At 47.8% G+C, this 18523-nt stretch overlaps 1 protein-coding gene across 2 annotated transcripts in view; it reads right to left on the bottom strand.

The window, feature by feature from the left end:
* The window catches only part of CYFIP1 (cytoplasmic FMR1 interacting protein 1), a 517233-nt gene that overhangs the window by 318628 nt on the left and 180082 nt on the right, over window positions 1–18523 (bottom strand). For both annotated transcript variants that reach the window (XM_085622863.1, XM_085622862.1), the window contains exons 17-18: window positions 11607–11763; window positions 214–310 (exon numbers count right to left, since the gene is read on the bottom strand). In XM_085622863.1, the coding sequence (XP_085478989.1) occupies window positions 214–310; window positions 11607–11763 (254 nt within the window). The remainder of the gene's footprint in view (window positions 1–213; window positions 311–11606; window positions 11764–18523) is intronic.

The raw sequence follows: 18523 nt of genomic DNA, 5'->3' as shown, positions 1-18523 counted from the left end.
ACTAAATAAGGATGCCATCTCTCAGTATTTGGGGACATTTGACAGAAAGCGTTGTAAAAAGCAGCTACCAAGTGCAGCAGAAAGTCAAATTAATTTCAACCTGTAACAAGGCTGTAATAATGAGAAATAGGGCGTCATGTATGCTCAATTGTTGTAAAAGGGCAGCATCCTGGTAAAGTAAATTTAAGAAGGATTTACAATTTCCTAACTCACCTCAGCTTCGATTTCATCATACAAGAACTGCTTCTTGAACTTTGTCAATGCATAATGTGCACTATCGTTGTAAAGGTCCAGGGAATAGAGAACATACCTATACAAAGGAGAAAACACAAATTGACATTTAATAAGATCAATCAAATAATGCAGAGATATTCAACGCATCAGCTTTACTCCTGCTCCACAATGGAAAAACGACTTAGCCATAACTGCAGTTCTCCAGCTACAGAAAGCAACACTCTAAACAGGCAAATTTATTGAAAAACTTAAACTTACTTTAATGGTGTTTCAAAAATTATTTTTCACATATATATAACTAGTACTTATGGCAAAAAGTAATTACCTTTTAATCATTTTCAATTTAATTCAAACTCAAAATGATTATAATAGAACATTAAAAATTGCACAATTACTAATGATTAAAGGCAGTGACACTTATGACCTTTCAAGGATTTTTGCCTTTCTCGAAGCATTATACTAAGCCCCATCAGCCTTGGGATGTAGGTCGGTGTATGTGTATCTTTCTTTTCTTTACAAATTTAATAAACAAATGTACTCCTTAAAAAACTAAATTACTTGGTTTGTTTGCAGAACTTCTTTCACGGTCTGCCCTTTGCTAACCTGGACGAAAGATTAGAACGATGACAAAGACTGCTGTACCTAGCGAGCTGAACCTCTCCACACATTTTTCAATACCAGTGAGGTTATCAATGATGTCATGCGTGATGTAATATGTGAGGTCACAGCAGTGATTTTCTACGTTTTTTTTTTGTTTTTTTTAATAGCCAGCCAGGCCCCTCCCCCGCAGGTAGCCAACCCTCGGCCACGCATGGCCTTCCAATGAGTGTGCCATGGAGTTGGCCACAGGTCTGTCCTACCCCAAGGGAGACCCACTTCACTTTTTTTTTGTGATCCTGCTGGACTCTCACGTGAGCAAGGGGTGTCCCGTTGGCTCCTGCGAGAGTCCTGCAGGATGGCAGCAACCAAAACATTTTTAAATCTCGCCCGGGTGGGTCCCTCTGAAACACCCAAACACTGCCCAGAGAGTCAGGGTACCCCTACTCTCCCCCTTTATGCCTAATTTTCCAAAAATAAAAAAAGTCATCTTAATTTTCAGGACACAGATCCAGTACCAGTGTTCTCCTGTGGGACTTGTAGGTCCTTCTTGCACCTGCAAGGCTGCCAACAGGAAAAAAGCCTCCTCGGCCAATCAGATCGCTCTATTATATGAAGTTGCATGCCCAGTGGAGTCCCGCAAAACAAACCGTCCAGACACCTACACATTTTTAACCTTAATTTCTTTAAAACTATTGTATGGATTTACATCAAATCACAAAAATCATACTTTCTGTGTGAAGATCTAGCTTCCTGCCAAAGTTGGTTTAATGCCGTTCAGCAATTTTGGCTGTAGCGCTGTTCAAAACTCCCAATGGGAACTGGATAGGGAAATTGTGTTTTCTCCCCCCCTCCTTTTTCTTGGCCCCCACATGACAGATCACCCAGAAGCTTTCAAGGAAGGAGCTGAGGTGGATGAACTTTTTTTAATGTTTCATGAAGATTCATCAAACAGCACCAAAGTTATTAGCAAAATATCAATTTCCTATGGAAACCAAAAGGAATATGCTACTTACCAGTATGCATCTGTTCTTGGCATGTAGAGCTGCAGATCTACACACTTTTGCATAGATCGCCATCTGGTGTTGGGCCCGGATGTTTGCAGTTTGTTTTTCCTCTTGGAAAGTCTTTGGAAGTCACGAGGTCGGTGACTCCTCGTTTGGATCGTATTGCGCATGGGCTTCGGCTCCATCCTCAGATTGTTTTTCGCCAACAGGGAAAGATGGAGCGTAGTAATAACAGTGAAGAAACCCATGTGTGTTGTATCTAAATAAGATAGACTGGAACAGATACAGGTAGACGGGGAGGCGGGTGGGCGTGTGTAGATCTGCAGCTCTACATGCCAAGAACAGATGCATACTGGTAAGTAGCATATTCCGTTCGAGGCATATGAGCTGCAGATTACACACTTTTGCATAGACTATATAGCATTTCCCAACCTTAGCGGCGAACACCGGTATCTGTTGCAGTGGTTTGAAATAGTGTTTTTAGTACAGCCTGGCCCACACTAGCTTGTTGCTTGGTTTTGCACATCTACACAGTAGTGTTTAGTGAAAGTGTGCGGTGTTGACCATGTAGCTGCCTTGCAGATAACATCTAATGGGATGTTCCCTAGAAAAGCCATAGAAGCCCCTATCTTTTGTGTAGAATGGGCTTTAGGGGGAACGGATAGTGTTCGTTTTGCTTTGTGGTAGCAAATCTGTATGCATTTTACAATCCCTGATTTTGAGATGGGGTTGCCCTTGTGTGGTGGAGAGAAAGAGACAAACAGTTGTTTGGTCTTTCTGAAAGGTTGTGTTCTTTGGATATAGTAATGTAAGGCTCGTTTGACGTCTAGCATGTGTAGAGCCCTTTCTGCAACAGTTTGAAGTTGCGAGAAAACCACTGGTAATTCTACAGATTGGTTTAGATGAAAAGGGGAAATGACTTTAGGTAGGAATTTTGGGTTGGTACGGAGAACAACCTTGTTCTGGTGCATTTGGAGAAAAGGTTCTTGTACAGTAAGTGCTTGTATCTCACTGACCCTTCTAAGGGAGGTGATGGCTATAAGGAAAGCTGTTTTCCATGTGAGGAATTGCAGTTCGCATTTGTGCAAAGGTTCGAAAGGCGGCCCCATTAGCCTTGTGAGAACGATATTTATGTTCCACACAGGTGAGGGTGGTACTCTGGGGGGAATTATTCATTTTAGGCCTTCCATGAAGGCTTTAATGGCAGGTACTCTGAAAAGTGATAGGTGCTGCCTGTTTTGTAGGTAAGCTGCAATTGCTGCGAGGTGTAGCCGAATGGAGGTATATGCTAGGTTACACCTTTGTAGATGGAGTAAGTAGCATATGATGTGTTGTATAGAGACGTGTAGACGATTGATTGTGTTGTTATGGCAATAAACAACAAATCTTTTCCACTTGGCAGCGTAGCAGGCTCTAGTGGTAGGACGTCTAGCTTCTCTGATGACGTTCATACAGTCAGGGGGAAGGTTTAGGTATCCGAATTCTAGGATTTCAGGAGCCAGATCGCAAGGTTGAGCTGAGCTGGGTCTGGGTGCCTGATCTCTCCATGGTTCTGGGTTAGGAGGCATGGTGAGAGGTGTAGCTTTTGGTGTGGTACTACCGAGAGTTCCAGCAGCGTGGTGTACCACGTTTGTCTGGCCCATGGTGGAGCTACTAGGATCAGTGTGAGGGAATGCTGTTGTAGCTTTCGCACCACTAATGGTATTAGTGGGAGAGATGGAAAAGCGCACGCAAATTTATCTGACCAGTTCATCCATATCGCATTGCCTTTGGACAATGGGTGTGGGTATCTGGCGGCGAAGCTTGGGCATTTTTTCTTTTCGTGGGTGGCGAAGAGGTCTATGTGCGGATGCCCCCACATTTGAAAGAACGGGTGAAGAACCTGCGGGTGAAGTTCCCACTCGTGGATCTGCTGCGTCTGTCTGCTGAGCAGATCTGCCATGGTGTTTTGGACTCCTGGTACATGTTGGGCTAGGAGAAAGATTTTGTGTGGAATTGCCCATCTCCATATGCTCTGTGCTAGTTGAGAGAGCTGTGGAGTGTGTGTGCCGCCTTGTTTTTTAATGTAATACATGGCCGTCATGTTGTCTGTGCAAATGAGGACTGCCTTGCCTAAAATCTGTCTCTGAAAGGATTTTAGGGCTAGAGAGATTACTAGCAAATCCAGATGGTTGATATGGAGTAACTTTTATTGCGGCGTCCATGTGCCCTGCACTGTGAGGTGTAATAGATGAGCTCCCCAGCCGGAGAGTGATGCGTCTGTTGTTAGTATTATTTGTGGAACCGGGTCCAGGAACGGTCGACCTTTGGAAAGGTTTGTGGTGTTCCACCACTGCAGAGAGCGATGGGTGCGATCGTCTACCAACACCAGATCTGTCAGTTGCCCCTGGGCCTGGTTCCATTGGCGCGCTAAGCACTCTTGGAGTGGACGCATCTGGAGTCTTGCGTGGGGCACTATGAAAATGCAAGAGGCCATCATCCGTATCAGTTGCATAAACACTCTTGCTGGAAGGGAGTGTTGAAGTATGAATCTTTGACGCAAAGCCTGAATGCTTGCAATCCTGGCCGGATTGGGGTAGGCTATGGCTTTTGAGGTGTCTATGGTGGCACCGAGGTATTGCTTTATGTGGGATGGTGTTAGCTGGGACTTTTGGTGGTTCACCGTGAAGCCTAGTTGGTGAAGTAGTTGGATTGTAGTGACGGTGTGGTGTACAAATTGGTTGAAGGACGTGGCTTTTATCAGACAGTCGTCCAAATATGGGAAGACGTGAATGTGCTGTCTTCTGAGGTGTGCTGCCACTACCGCTAGACACTTGGTGAATACCCTTGGTGCTGTTGTGACTCCGAATGGGAGCACCTTGAACTGGTAGTGTTGCCCGTCCACTACAAATCAGAGGTACTTTCTGTGAGCATGGTGTACCGGAATGTGAAAGTATGCATCTTTCAAGTCCAGTGTGGTGAGGAAGTCGTTCTAGGAGAGGAGCGGAAGCACCTGCTGAAGTGTTACCATGTGAAAATGGTCTGAATGTATGTATGTGTTTAGGGGCCTGAGATCTAGAATAGGTCGTAGAGTCTCGTCCCTTTTTGGTATTAGAAAATATAGGGAGTAGACCCCTAAATTTCGCTGATTGGCGGGAACTTGTTCTGTTGCCTGTTTTTGTAGGAGGGAGATTACCTCCTGTTTTAATAATGTGGAATGTTCTTGTGACATTGGGCGTTGCCTGGGTGGAATGTTTGGGGGGGTTGATGTTAATTCTAGGCAGTACCCTGACCGAATAATTTGGGTCACCCATTTGTCTGAGGCGATGGTCTCCCAGACCTGAAGGAAATTTTGTAGTCTGCCCCCGACCGGAGTGGGATGGTCTTGTGGGAGCGGGGGGGAAAGTCATTGGGTAGGCGGTGTGGCAGAGCGGGCGGTATTTGTTTTGCCTCTGCCTTTATTGTTATTGCCCCTATAGCCGCCTCTTTGATAACCCCTTGTGAAGGTGGACTGAGTGGGGGATTTGTAGGAAGTGGACGCGCTATCTGAGTTGTAGCCTCTAGATGTACTCCGAAAGGAAGAGCGGCGAAAGGAGCGCCTAGGAGGGTGTGACTGCAGGGCTCCCATAGATTTCGCAGTATCGGTGTCCTTCTTCATTTTTTCGAGGGTCTCATCTACCTTTGGGCCGAATAGGTGTCGTTGGTCAAAGGGATGATTTAGGATAGAGTCCTGTACCTCAGGTTTGAAACCTGATATTCTCAGCCAAGCATGGCGACGGAGAAGGACGCTAGTACTAATGGCCCTGGAGGCTGTGTATGCTGCATCTAAGGCACAGCGTATGGAGGTGTTAGTTATTGTCTTATCCTCTTGAATTAATTAATTGGCCCTATTTTTGTATCTTTCCAGGAGGTGGTGCATTGTGGTTTCTAATTCATCATAATGCGCCCTATCGTATCTGGCCAATAGTGCTTGGGTGTTGGCGATACGCCATATATTGGCTGCCTGTGACGCAGTGCGCTTTCCTGACGCATCCAGTAGCTTTGACTCTTTGTCAGGTGGTGGTGCTTCGCCTGACACCTGGGAATTTGACCTCTTTCGTGCAGTGGAAACCACTAGGGAATCTAGTGGCGCTGGCCCTTTGATATAGGCAGGATCTGTGGGGGCAGTTTTGTACTTTTTTTCTATGCATGGGTTAATGACCCTGGCCCTGACTGGGTCATTAAAAACCTCTGGCGCATGTTTTACCACCCCCTTGGGATTAGGTAGTATGGAGGTAGACCTATGTGCGGTATCAAATGTGTCGAGGAGGAAATCCTCCTCCACTGGGTCAGTGTGTAACTCTACCCCGTGATAATGTGCCGCCCTCTGAAGTAGGTGGTGGAAACCTAATGAGTCTTCCGGTGGAGATGGCCTGGAAGGGTAAAGGTCATCTTGTGGGACGTCTGGAATATCTGGGTTATTGTAATTGTCCCATGGGTCTGGGGATCCTGTAGGGGTGGGGTCTTGGGGCACATCCCCTGGATCGTGATATGGGTCCTCCTGATCATCATCGTCTGGAGACTGGGTCGGAGAGCGATGAGGTGGGGGTGGAGAAGGCGGAGGGGGCAGAGGTGGAGGAGGTGGGGAAGGTATTCTGAAAGGGGAGGTAGCAGAGTCCTTCCTCTTTGGAGGTGGAGGTGGAGCCGGTTTGTCCAAATGTCTCTTTTTGGAAGAGAGCGCCAAATGTCCAGTTGTTGGATCCTTGGTAAGAGTTTTTTGTAAGGGATCCGGTGTAAACAGTTCCTGTGACAATGTTTGTTCCGTCGGCGCCGAAGTCTTCGGGGCCGATGGCTTTTTAGACTTGTCCGTGCTGTGCTTAGCACTGGGCTTGGGAACCTCCGTTTTCTTGGTCGGTGCCGAGGTGGGCTTCGGCGTGGAAGTGTCGGTGCCGAGGGCCTTATGGGGTTTGGTCAGTACAGAAGATGGCGTCGGTACGGAGGCACTGGGTTTCGACACCGAGGACTTCGGTGCGGAGCTCGGTGTCGAGGTAGATGCCGGTTTCTTTTTCGGTGCCGAAGTGTGTTTGTCGGCACCGCTGGAAGGCTGGCTCGAGCCCGAGCCGCCGGAAGGCTTATTTGGCTTCTTCACCGGGCCCGAAGGTGGGGTGTGTGAAGCAGTGTCTCTGGTCTTGCCTAGGCCCGGAGGCGAAGGCGTGACCGAAGCCTTTTTGGGTGTCGGCACGGGTGTGGGGGGGGGGGGGGTATATTACTCACGACCCTCTGCGCCGGGGTGATGTCCTCTACATCTGAGTCGTCGGCTTCGGAAGCACTGACGAGGTCCTCTTTGGTGTGCTGCTGTCCTGGATCTTCGACGTTGTCTCCGAAGATGTCGACTGGAACGGAGGTCGAGGAGTGTGCCATGTTTCGTCTGGCTCTTCGGTCCCGAAAAGTCTTTTCGATCTGAAAGACTTACAGGCCGGACAGTCTCGAGCCTCGTGTTCAGGGGAGAGGCAGAGGTTGCACACCTCATGAAGATCGGTGTGGGGGAATTTGGACCCACTTCGAGGGCACTTCTTGAATGGAGTTCTTTCCATCAGCCGGGACCGGAGCTTGAGTAGGCCCGAAGGCCGCCGTCGACGACTGGAACCTAAGATTTGTCGATGAGAAGGTGATTGAGGAGATCGCGATCAAAACAATACCGCGATGTGAGTGAGGATTCCGCTTCGATCGTCGAACTGGAAATGTTTGGAACCGGAGCACGAAGATTACATCCAAGCACGATGGCGTAAAAAAACCAATTTGAGGATGGAGCCGAAGCCCATGCGCAATACGATCCAAAGGAGGAGTCGCCGACCTCGTGACTTCCAAAGACTTTCCAAGAGGAAAAGCAAACTGCAAACATCCGGGCCCAACACCAGATGGCGATCTATGCAAAAGTGTGTAATCTGCAGCTCATATGCCTCGAACAATCAATTACCAATTGTCACTAGGTCCTAGTTATAACTACACAGTGGTGACTGCTACTTTGATATTATATATATATATATACATACACATACATACATACATACATATATATATATATACATACATATATATATATATATATACATACATACATATATATATATATATATATATATTTTTTTTTCACTGATAAAAACACAGGCTAAAGTAACGTTATGGTGAATTTTCAGTGACCACGCAAACGTAAAAAACACAGGGTCCATGGATCATGGTTAATGGGCTCCCAGACTGAGGTCTGTTTGGAAATGACAAATTCATTCCTCCCTAAATCGGAATCAGATCTGAGGCAGGGTAGTGCATGTCTTTTAAGAGTTCTCCAGGTTTCGTCTCAGAGCTGCTAAAGCAGAGGTAGCAGATTATAAAGTTGGTGAAACCTCAAAATGCCTGTAACAATCAAGAGCTGTCCTTTCAGAAAATGTGGCAGGGCTTGAGAAAGGGTGAAAGGCTGACTTGGAAGAGAACACAGCTAGAGATGTGGTGGCAAAACCACACATTTATGAACAGCTAACATCAAAGAAAGATTTTGTACCCAAGGCAGCGGTAACAACCTGCCAAAGGTGAGCAATGACAAAAAACTAAATCCTAACTATGCCTCTAATAAATAGGCACCAGAGCAAAGAACTGCTTACTGCTGCTCGCAATTGATTTTACACCTTTTGCTGTAATCCCTTACTTAATGGTAAGGGTGATGACAATATCTATTTTTCTGGGTACAAACTGGCTATGATTCATGGTAACAGATATATGCAAATTCAGTCCCCAAGTTACCCCTGGCCCCAGGAAATGTCAATTGGCAGGATGCAGTTCATGAACTATGAAAATTGAGCAATACATATTCCAGCCAGTTTAAAACATTCCTTTTATATTTATTGTATTTTAAGTAGCTCACTTGCTAAAGTATCCAAAGTGACACCCACCTTATGTTACTTAATGTAGTAAATGGAGAAAGGTGTGCTAAGACAAGTGAAAACCAAAGGAAATGATGGACGGAGTGTTGAACATTGCAAGCACTCACCCCCAGTCAACTGATCTGGGTTCAATCCATCACCGTTCTTTAGCCCACTCTGCCACCCCAGTTCAGACATGGCCATATGCAAATCAGTCTGACCCTGTGCCTCATGGGAACAGTCCAGCCCGAACTGCCAAGACATGTCTTCCCTGGACCAGAAACAAGCTTCCTAGGACCGGTTTCTGGCATTTCAGCCGTCTTCAGCCAGGCTTGCTTGAATCCAGTGGCAAAGTGAGCAAGGGACTCACGTCTGAGCATACCCTGCCAACTTATGGCGAACAAAGCGAAAACCAAAGGAAATGATGGACGGAGTGTTGAACATTGCAAGCACTCACCCCCAGTCAACTGATCTGGGTTTAATCCATCACCGTTCTTTAGCCCACTCTGCCACCCCAGTTCAGACATGGCCATATGCAAATCAGTCTGACCCTGTGCCTCATGGGAACAGTCCAGCCCGAACTGCCAAGCCATGTCTTCCCTGGACCGTAAACAAGCTTCCTAGGACCGGTTTCTGGCATTTCAGCCGTCTTCAGCCAGGCTTGCTTGAATCCAGTGGCAAAGTGAGCAAGGGACTCACGTCTGAGCATACCCTGCCAACTTATGGCGAACAAAGCGAAAACCAAAGGAAATGATGGACGGAGTGTTGAACATTGCAAGCACTCACCCCCAGTCAACTGATCTGGGTTTAATCCATCACCGTTCCTTAGCCCACTCTGCCACCCCAGTTCAGACATGGCAATATGCAAATCAGTCTGACCCTGTGCCTCATGGGAACAGTCCAGCCCGAACTGCCAAGCCATGTCTTCCCTGGACCGGAAACAAGCTTCCTAGGACCGGTTTCTGGCATTTCAGCCGTCTTCAGCCAGGCTTGCTTGAATCCAGTGGCAAAGTGAGCAAGGGACTCACGTCTGAGCATACCCTGCCAACTTATGGCGAACAAGCGCTTTGTTCGCCATAAGTTGGACTGTTCCCATGAGGCACTGGGGGTGAGTGCTTGCAATGTTCAACACTCTGTCCATCATTTCCTTTGGTTTTCGCTTTGTTCGCCATAAGTTGGCAGGGTATGCACAGACGTGAGTCCCTTGCTCACTTTGCCACTGGATTCAAGCAAGCCTGGCTGAAGACGGCTGAAATGCCAGAAACCGGTCCTAGGAAGCTTGCTTCCGGTCCAGGGAAGACATGGCTTGGCAGTTCGGGCTGGACTGTTCCCATGAGGCACAGGGTCAGACTGATTTGCATATGGCCATGTCTGAACTGGGGTGGCGGAGTGGGCTAAAGAACGGTGATGGATTAAACCCAGATCAGTTGACTGGGGGTGAGTGCTTGCAATGTTCAACACTCCGTCCATCATTTCCTTTGGTTTTTGCTTCGTTCGCCATAAGTTGGCAGGGTATGCTCAGACGTGAGTCCCTTGCTCACGTTGCCACTGGATTCAAGCAAGCCTGGCTGAAGACGGCTGAAATGCCAGAAACCGGTCCTAGGAAGCTTGTTTCCGGTCCAGGGAAGACATGGCTTGGCCGTTCGGGCTGGACTGTTCCCATGAGGCACAGGGTTAGACTGATTTGCATAAGGCCATGTCTGAACTGGGGTGGCGGAGTGGGCTAAAGAACGGTGATGGATTAAACCCAGATCAGTTGACTGGGGGTGAGTGCTTGCAATGTTCAACACTCCGTCCATCATTTCCTTTGGTTTTTGCTCTGTGCTAAGACAAGTCACAGAAATAGGCAAAATTCAACTTTATTAAAAAGAAAGAGTAAAACCAATATCATGATCACTTATAGAAGCACTGACCAAAGACATCCCTTTGTTTTTTAGAAATGTGTAGAAATGTTGGTCTTTGGATGTGATTTATCAATCTCCATTAATTTCTTTGCTCTTTTTGTTCTGTTTCCAAAATTCAGGTCTAGTACTAGGGTGGCTGATACTCAGGTGGTGCACCATGCATGTTTAATGCTCTGTAGCAAAGACATTTGTTTGCTCATCCTATCTTTATCTTTGCCCCTACTTATTATCATTAGATGGTCTTTTTAAAGGTCTATGGTTTTGATACCTCGCAAATGTGTTGTCTGCTTTAGAAACCAAGCTATATTGCATAAAAATAACAAGACCTAGCGAGAGTCACGTTCAAATTTGAGCCTAGCTTTTTGTGTGCCTTCATTGCAAACATACAACATCCTTCATCTGGATCAGTGTCTAGCCAACAAACTGTTACCTTTTTTGAAAGAATTACAATCTCTCCTATGTTGTCAACATTTGATGGAATACTATGCCACTGTATGTCATGTTGCTTGAAAGTTTGCCTTTCGTTTATGAATAGTTTTTATTTGCTAGATTTATGTTTAATTATAAATTGCAATTTTCAGTGAAATGATGGATTGTTATTTTCTGGTAATTTCTATGGCTCATATGTGTTATATTATAGTATTTTGTGTTTTCTGTCCAGCATTCAAAATTATTTTTCAGCGACAACCACTTTTCAGAAAATATGTTAAACAATAATAAAAACAATGGAAGACTGAAATCTTTAGTATACAACATAGGCAAGAGAATTCACTTTTAAAGAGTTGGCTTCAAAACATGAGACTACTGGACATTTTGTTTCAAACTTACAGGTTCTACCCCACTTTTGCAACAAACACTTCGCAATGAGTTAGTCTCTAAGATTTAAGCAAACACTTGAAAACAAATAACAGTTCTGTTACTATCTGGTGTTCGCACTACACCAGACACAAGAAAAGTACATTTAGAGTAATCAATAAACATGTGGGTCTTACTCCATCATGGACGCCTCTTTGGACTCAAGGATGTGGTCAGTCAAAATCCAAGGCATGGACATGTCAATGGGAAACTGGATCCGCCTTCCCATAGTCAGCTCCAGAAAGAACTCTCTGAACCACAGCTGGGACAGGTCACAGCACTGCTGTAGAGTTTCTTGAACAAACATCAGAACAGCATTACTTTCTTACTTTAGTAAAAGAGGGTACAAATGACTTGTGGTTGTTCTAATGCGTATAAGTACAATAATGCATGCATTACACCATATAGTACTGAGCAACTGGACGGGTTTAACAAAGTCCAGTTGTGCAAAACACTTAGGATACCCATGTTGAATCCGACGATGCGTGAATGTAAGAATAACTTCGAAATGAATGCCCTGCAAACAATAGTGACACTATACGAAGAAGTAAACAGTTATACAAAGAGCTTTAAATGTATTCTTTCACACGTGACAGGACACTGCAGTGCTTATGACTAATGATGAAGATCCCCTAGAGAAAAAGTAAAGTTTTTTCCTGAATACAATCGTTGTCTTTGAATATTCTCACTCCTTTTAATAACCCCAGGACAAAGCCAGAGGATTTACAGGAAACTTCTACAGCCCTGTTGTGATTAATGTCAAAATGAGTAACCCCCACAGGCGAAACATGTTTAAGTCAGATACACACACGTCAAGTACTCTCTAGGAACTAGACTACATATCGGGTGGTTTCTACCCTTAGAAGAAAATGGCTTATTGGATGCCAGAGGGCTTCTAGAAAACATTTGAATGTCCGAGAGACAAGATACAAGTAGCTTGATTAAAAATCTGTGCAGCAAAACGAACTGCATATCACGGAGATGTACATGGCATGCATTTGCTGATGGGGCATCTGTCATAAAGCTCCAGTTATGCTAGGGTGAGCCATTACATATAAACTCTTTGCAACATGTGTTGAGGGTAACTAACTTAGAATAAACCCTCAGTTGGGCACCGAGGGTTTCGTAAATAAATGGGAAAGTGAAATGCTTGCATTTTGAGTCACAACAGCAACCTGGTACTCACCAAATTCATCAACACTCCAACAGTGTCACTTTCTTCCTGAGGTTGACCAAAGATCAAACACATGTACAACTAGTGATTCAAATGCTTTATAATCCGGGTTTCTCACTGCAATTACCTCTTGACCAGGGCGGGTTGGCAGCTCCCTCCTTCGAGGCGTATTTCCTTGCCGCCCAATTACAGTGGGTGTCGCACTGGACGGCGGGCCGGGCACAGGAGGAGATGATCACTGAGATGGGGCGGATTCAAACCCCCGCTGTCCATCGCATGCTGCTGCCGGGTGCAGCGCCGCCGCTATCCCGGCCCCTCCAGGTCATGACAGTGCGCGCCTGCTTGGCGCGTGTTCACCGACTCAGTCGGGATGCTCCCCTATACTCTCCGCTGTTGCTGTTGGTGGGACTCCCTAGGGGTCGGGCGTATTACACAGCGCAAATGCTGCAGGTGTGGACGGATCACGATGTGACGGAGGTGGGGATGCTGTTCTCCGGGGAGAGCTTGCAAACCTTTAATGCACTGGTTGCAGACTTCGAGCTTCCCGGGGGGCAGTTCCTACGGCATAGGCAACTTCTCACAGATTGCCGCAGGCAGTGGCGTGGGATCGATACAGAGCCTCCCACGCACCCGGTCATCCATGCGATACTACAGATGGGGTCAGGCCGCCACCTTGTCACTTGGATCTACAAAGCGGTACGGACCCTGCGGAGTCCTACGCTGGCGGCCCTTAGAGAACGCTGGGAAGATGACTTCCAAAGGCCTCTACATGACAGGGAGTGGATCAGGGCCATGGAATACACTAAAAAGGTGTCCCGCAATTATCGGTTTAAAAACATCCAGTTGCATATGCTGCACAGGGCGTATCTCACCCCCGAAAGGCTGCAGAAATATTTCCCCGACGGTGAGTTCGGTTGCCCCAGATGCCTGGAGCCTGCTGCCTCGTTCAAGCACATGTTTTGGGATTGTCCGACGCTCTACAGTTACTGGCACACGATTCACACTGCCCTTAAAACGGTCACGGGGTTCCGGGACATGGACACTTGGGAGGCGTGTGCACTGGGTATCCATGGGCGACATTAACATCAGAAGGTGGAGAGGAGGTTTGCTTTCCTGGTGTTGCTCCTAGCCAAACGATGCATTGCTATGCATTGGAAGACGCCGGGGGGGCCTCCTCTAGCGGCATGGGTGGGAGCAGTCAAGAAGTGGGGCAAGACGGAGGAAACCACGCTCCGAACAGAGGAGGCCCGGGGGATGCGCAAACACCCGATCTCCATGCCCTGGGCCATGCTAATGCACGTTTTCGCGCAGGAAACAGCTGCTGTGGCGAGCTCAAGACTGGTTGACCCCCCGGGGGCGCCCACGACTCCGGAGCCCACCCCGGGAGATGCGCAGGCAGTCCAAGCACCCGGTGGCTCGCAGAGGCAGACACCACGGGTCCCACCGTCAGGTCCCTCATAGGCTATGATCGGCGCTCCCGCCTCCCTTGCCCCCCCTTCCCTCCTTTGCATCCGCGACCACTCTGACTTTATTCCACACGATGGTCCAGCTCTCAAGCGCACAGCTACAAGCATTCCTGATAGGCAACATAGTGCACCCCCCTTTTTCCCTGGTTCTCTGTCCCCAGTTGGTTAACGGTTAGCTAATGGCTGCAACCCTATCGCCTCTACGACACCCCTTACAGGGGTTCACTCACATTGCACGGCACCCAAGCGGCGAGGCGATCACTGCGCGCTCCAGTAAGGCATACCCCGGGGCTGGTCCCGGATACATACCTGCAGCCCCACTCAGGGTAGAGGCGGGTGGCCTGAGGGCCCACGAGACTAAAAGACCGAAAGGACTGCGAATGGACGCCCCTGATATGTCAGCCTCTATGATTATGGCGTTAACGCCTGTGCCTGCGTGTCTTCCTGTTTACAAATGCCAATAAAAAGAATGTTTAAAAAAAAAAAATCCTAGTTTCTCACTTCAGCTGAACATCCAAAATCCCAACATCATAAGCCAATACCACCATGTTCTCATCATTTGTTAAAAACCTCTTCACGATTAGGTAAGTGAAAAATCCAAAGGCTCTGACCACCAGTCAGACAATTCTGCTGGACAGCAATACAAGGAACCCATCTTAATTCAATTAGAATACAAAGCACAATTGTAAATAGAAAGGCGTGCATGGTACAAACTGAGATACATTCATTATAAATCTGAACCACCCACTCAGATGTTGTCAATGCTACCATGCACAAGCTTATACTGTATAGCTTCACTAAAATCTAACTGACCTCCCTCAGAACTACATCTGCATCTGCATCTGAAAAAAGAGCGTAGAACACATTGAGCAGAAGACAAATATAATAATGAGCAAGGCTATCAAGTCTTTATTTCTATTTAAAATCTTTGGTCCTAATGAGTTCTGGTACCCATGAGTTGTCTTGCTTTATTCCTTATTTTGTAAAGTAGGAGGGTGGCCAGATAATTTCTTATCTTTAAATATATTCAACATTGGATGACCACACAAGACATTCAGATGACCTGCCAAAGTATAAAAGTATATTCCATAAATGTACTGCTCGAGAGAGCTTCTCACATGGGAAAAATAAAACTAAAGCCTACAAAAGTCTGAAGCACTATCATGTAAACGTTTCTGAGGATCCACTGTTAGTGCCGAAGAATAACTTAAAGATATCGAATACGGAGTGACGCACCCAGGAGGTGTGTGCTGGAGCACAGAGGCCCCTCATGGCTTTTGAAAAATGCCTCCTCACTAAAACTAAAAACAACTTATCATCGACCTATACGCCATTTTGCAACACACACCCTCAGCACCTAAGACGCCAGGACAGAAACACTGGGAATTGGAGTTGGAGGGAGACTGCTCACGGCTAAGGAATGGGAACAAGTGTACTACTGGGTGCCCCACACGGTGTGTAATGCAGCCAGTATTGAGACAGCTACAGAAATTGCCTCGCACTGGTACCTTACCCCGGTGCGTCTGCACAAGGGTAATCCGCAGCACAGATTGTTGGTGGCACGGTGGCTCCCCTGGGATACTAGTACATTTGCTTTGGGAATGCCCTAAACGCACAAGTTACTACTTGTGTAACGATATATCTGTAAGAGACATTAGTTAGTGATAGATTCCTTACCATAGAATATCCCCAGCCATCAGACTGGATCCGGAAAGCTTTCGTCAGCAGTACCCCTGCGCGTCGATAGGCGTCGTCATACGGCTCCGCGTGCGTCGCTGGCGTAGCGGTCGCCGAGATGACATCACTGGAGCTACTTAGACACGCCCATGCACGCTGACGTCAGTTCTGTACACAACTTTCCGTGACAGGAACGCAGAGCCATGTAAGATACTGACCACCGGTGCATAGAAACTAGGGCCCGAAAGGATGACCTTAACCCTAGAAATCAGTTTGCAGAATGGGGAGGATGGGTGTGGCGGTAAGGAATCTATCACTAACTAATGTCGTTACACAAGTAGTAACTTGTGCATCTGAAAGAGACACGTTAGTGATAGATTCCTTATCTTAGAATAGATACCCCAGCAATACCAACACCGGTGGTGGGTCTGCAAACAAGATTACACCAGAAAGTCACGGAGAACAGAACGGCCAAAGAAGCCGTCTCTCCGGACCGGACTGTCAAGGCAATAATGCTTTGTAAAAGTGTGCAGCGAAGCCCACGTGGCAGCCTGACAGGTGTCCTGCAGGGGGACACTGCGTCCCAATGCAGTAGTAGCTGCTGTCACCCTGGTAGAGTGGGCACGCAGCCCCACCGGAGCTTCCGTTTTAGCCATAGAATAACAGGCCTTGATACACAAGACGACCCAGCGGGAGATAGTCCGCTTGTGAACAGCCCGGCCTTTCTTGGCGCCTGCGTAGCCTACAAAGAGCTGGTCATCCACCCGGAATGCTTGTGTGCGATTCAGGTAAAAGGAGAGCGCACGTTTTGGGTCCAGATGGTGGAGCCTCTCTTCCTCTCTGGAAGGGTGCGGAAAGAAAGTGGGCAAGGTTATAGTCTGCCCGACGTAGAAGGCAGTGACAACCTTTGGCAAGAAGGAAGGACGAGTGCGAAGCACAACCTTGTCCGGGTGAACCGACAGAAAAGGAGGCTTACAAGAAAGAGCCTGAAGCTCACTCACTCTCCTGGCAGAGGTGATAGCCACCAGGAAGGCAGTTTTCAATGTCAAAAGACGTAAAGGACAATTGTGAAGCGGCTCAATGGGAGAGCACATGAGATAAGTCAAAACAAGATTCAAGTCCCACTGAGGCATTACGAAAGGAACAGGAGGGAACATATGCGTAATGCCGTTTAAGAATCTCTGTACAACAGGGGACTTGAAAAGAGAAGGCTGATCTGGAAGACTCAGAAAGGCTGAAATGGCCGAAAGGTAGACCTTGATAGTGCCCAGAGCAGAGCCCTGCCGGGCCAGAGAAAGAAGGAACAAAAGGACCTCAGAAAGAGGGACAGAAAGGGGGTCCACAGTCTTGGCTGTGCACCATGCCACAAATTTGTTCCACCTGCAGGCGTATACCGATTTAGTGGAGGGACGCCTGGCTGTCAGAATGACATCACAGACTTCGGGAGGCAAGTCAAATGGAATCAGCTGTCGCCGCTCAATCTCCACGCATGTAGGTGGAGGCTGGACAGGTTTGGGTGGAGAACTGTCCCCTGCTGCTGCAACAGAAGATCCTCCCGCAGAGGCAGTCGGATCGGGGGATCCAGTCTCACACTGAGTAGCTCGGGATACCAAACTCTTCGAGCCCAGTCCGGAGCAACAAGGATAACTTGGGCCCCGTTGTGCCTGATTTTCTTCAGCACTCTGGGTAGAAGAGGTATAGGCGAAAAGGCGTACAACAGACTGCAGCTCCACTCGCGACGAACAGCGTCGCCGAACGAGTGCCGCCTTGGAAATTCCAACACGCAGAACTGTGGACATTGCGCGTTCTCTTCTGTGGCGAATAGATGTAACCAAGGCACTCCCCACTGTTGAAAGAGACCTTGCGCCACCTCCGATTGAAGACGCCATTCGTGATCCATCAGACACCGGCGGCTGAGTTTGTCCACCCTGGCGTTCAAAGAACCTGCCAGGTGTTGAACTGTCAAGGAAATGCTGTGATGTTCCAGCCATGTCTAGAGGCATAGAGCCTCCTGACATAGGGTCCATGACCCCACTCCGCTCTGTTTGTTGCAATACCACATGGCGGTGGTGTTGTCCATGAACACCTGCACTACCTTCCCCCTGACAGAGGAAAGGAATGCCTTCAGTGCAAGAAGGATTGCCCGAAGCTCCAGAAGGTTGATATGGTGCCGGGACTCTGCCGGAGACCAGAGACCTCTGATCTACGCCTCTCCCATGTGGCCGCCACATCCCAGGAGGGACGCATCCGTCACCACTGTGTGCTCCAGTTGGGGAAGGGAGAGGGATCTGCCGCTGACCCAGTGCTGATTCGTGAGCCACCACTGAAATTGTTGTACAGTGCCCTCCGAGATCTGAACGTAGTCGGACAGGTTCCCCTGATGCTGCGCCCACTGGAACTTCAGGTCCCACTGCAGAGGTCGCATGTGCCACCTGGCATGGTTGGTCAGCAGGATGCAGGAGGCCATGAATCCCAGCAGCCTCAAGCTCGTCTTGACCGAAACCCAGGACGAGGGCGGAAAAATCGGAATCACAGCCCGAATGTCTCGGACTCCGTGTTTGGGAGGATAAACCCGAAACTGCGCCATGTCCAGAACCGCTCCGATGAAGCGAAGCTTCTGAGAGGGAATCAGGTGCGACTTCGGCACGTTGATGGAAAACCCCAGCAAATGCAGGAGATCGGCCGTAGTCTGGAGGTGGGAGACGACTGTGTGAGGCGAGCCCGCCTTGAACAACCA

Source organism: Triturus cristatus, chromosome 8 (genome assembly GCF_964204655.1).
Source record: "Triturus cristatus chromosome 8, aTriCri1.1, whole genome shotgun sequence".
In the NCBI taxonomy this organism is placed as follows: Eukaryota; Metazoa; Chordata; class Amphibia; order Caudata; family Salamandridae; genus Triturus; species Triturus cristatus.
This window is presented reverse-complemented; position numbering and strand designations above follow the sequence as displayed.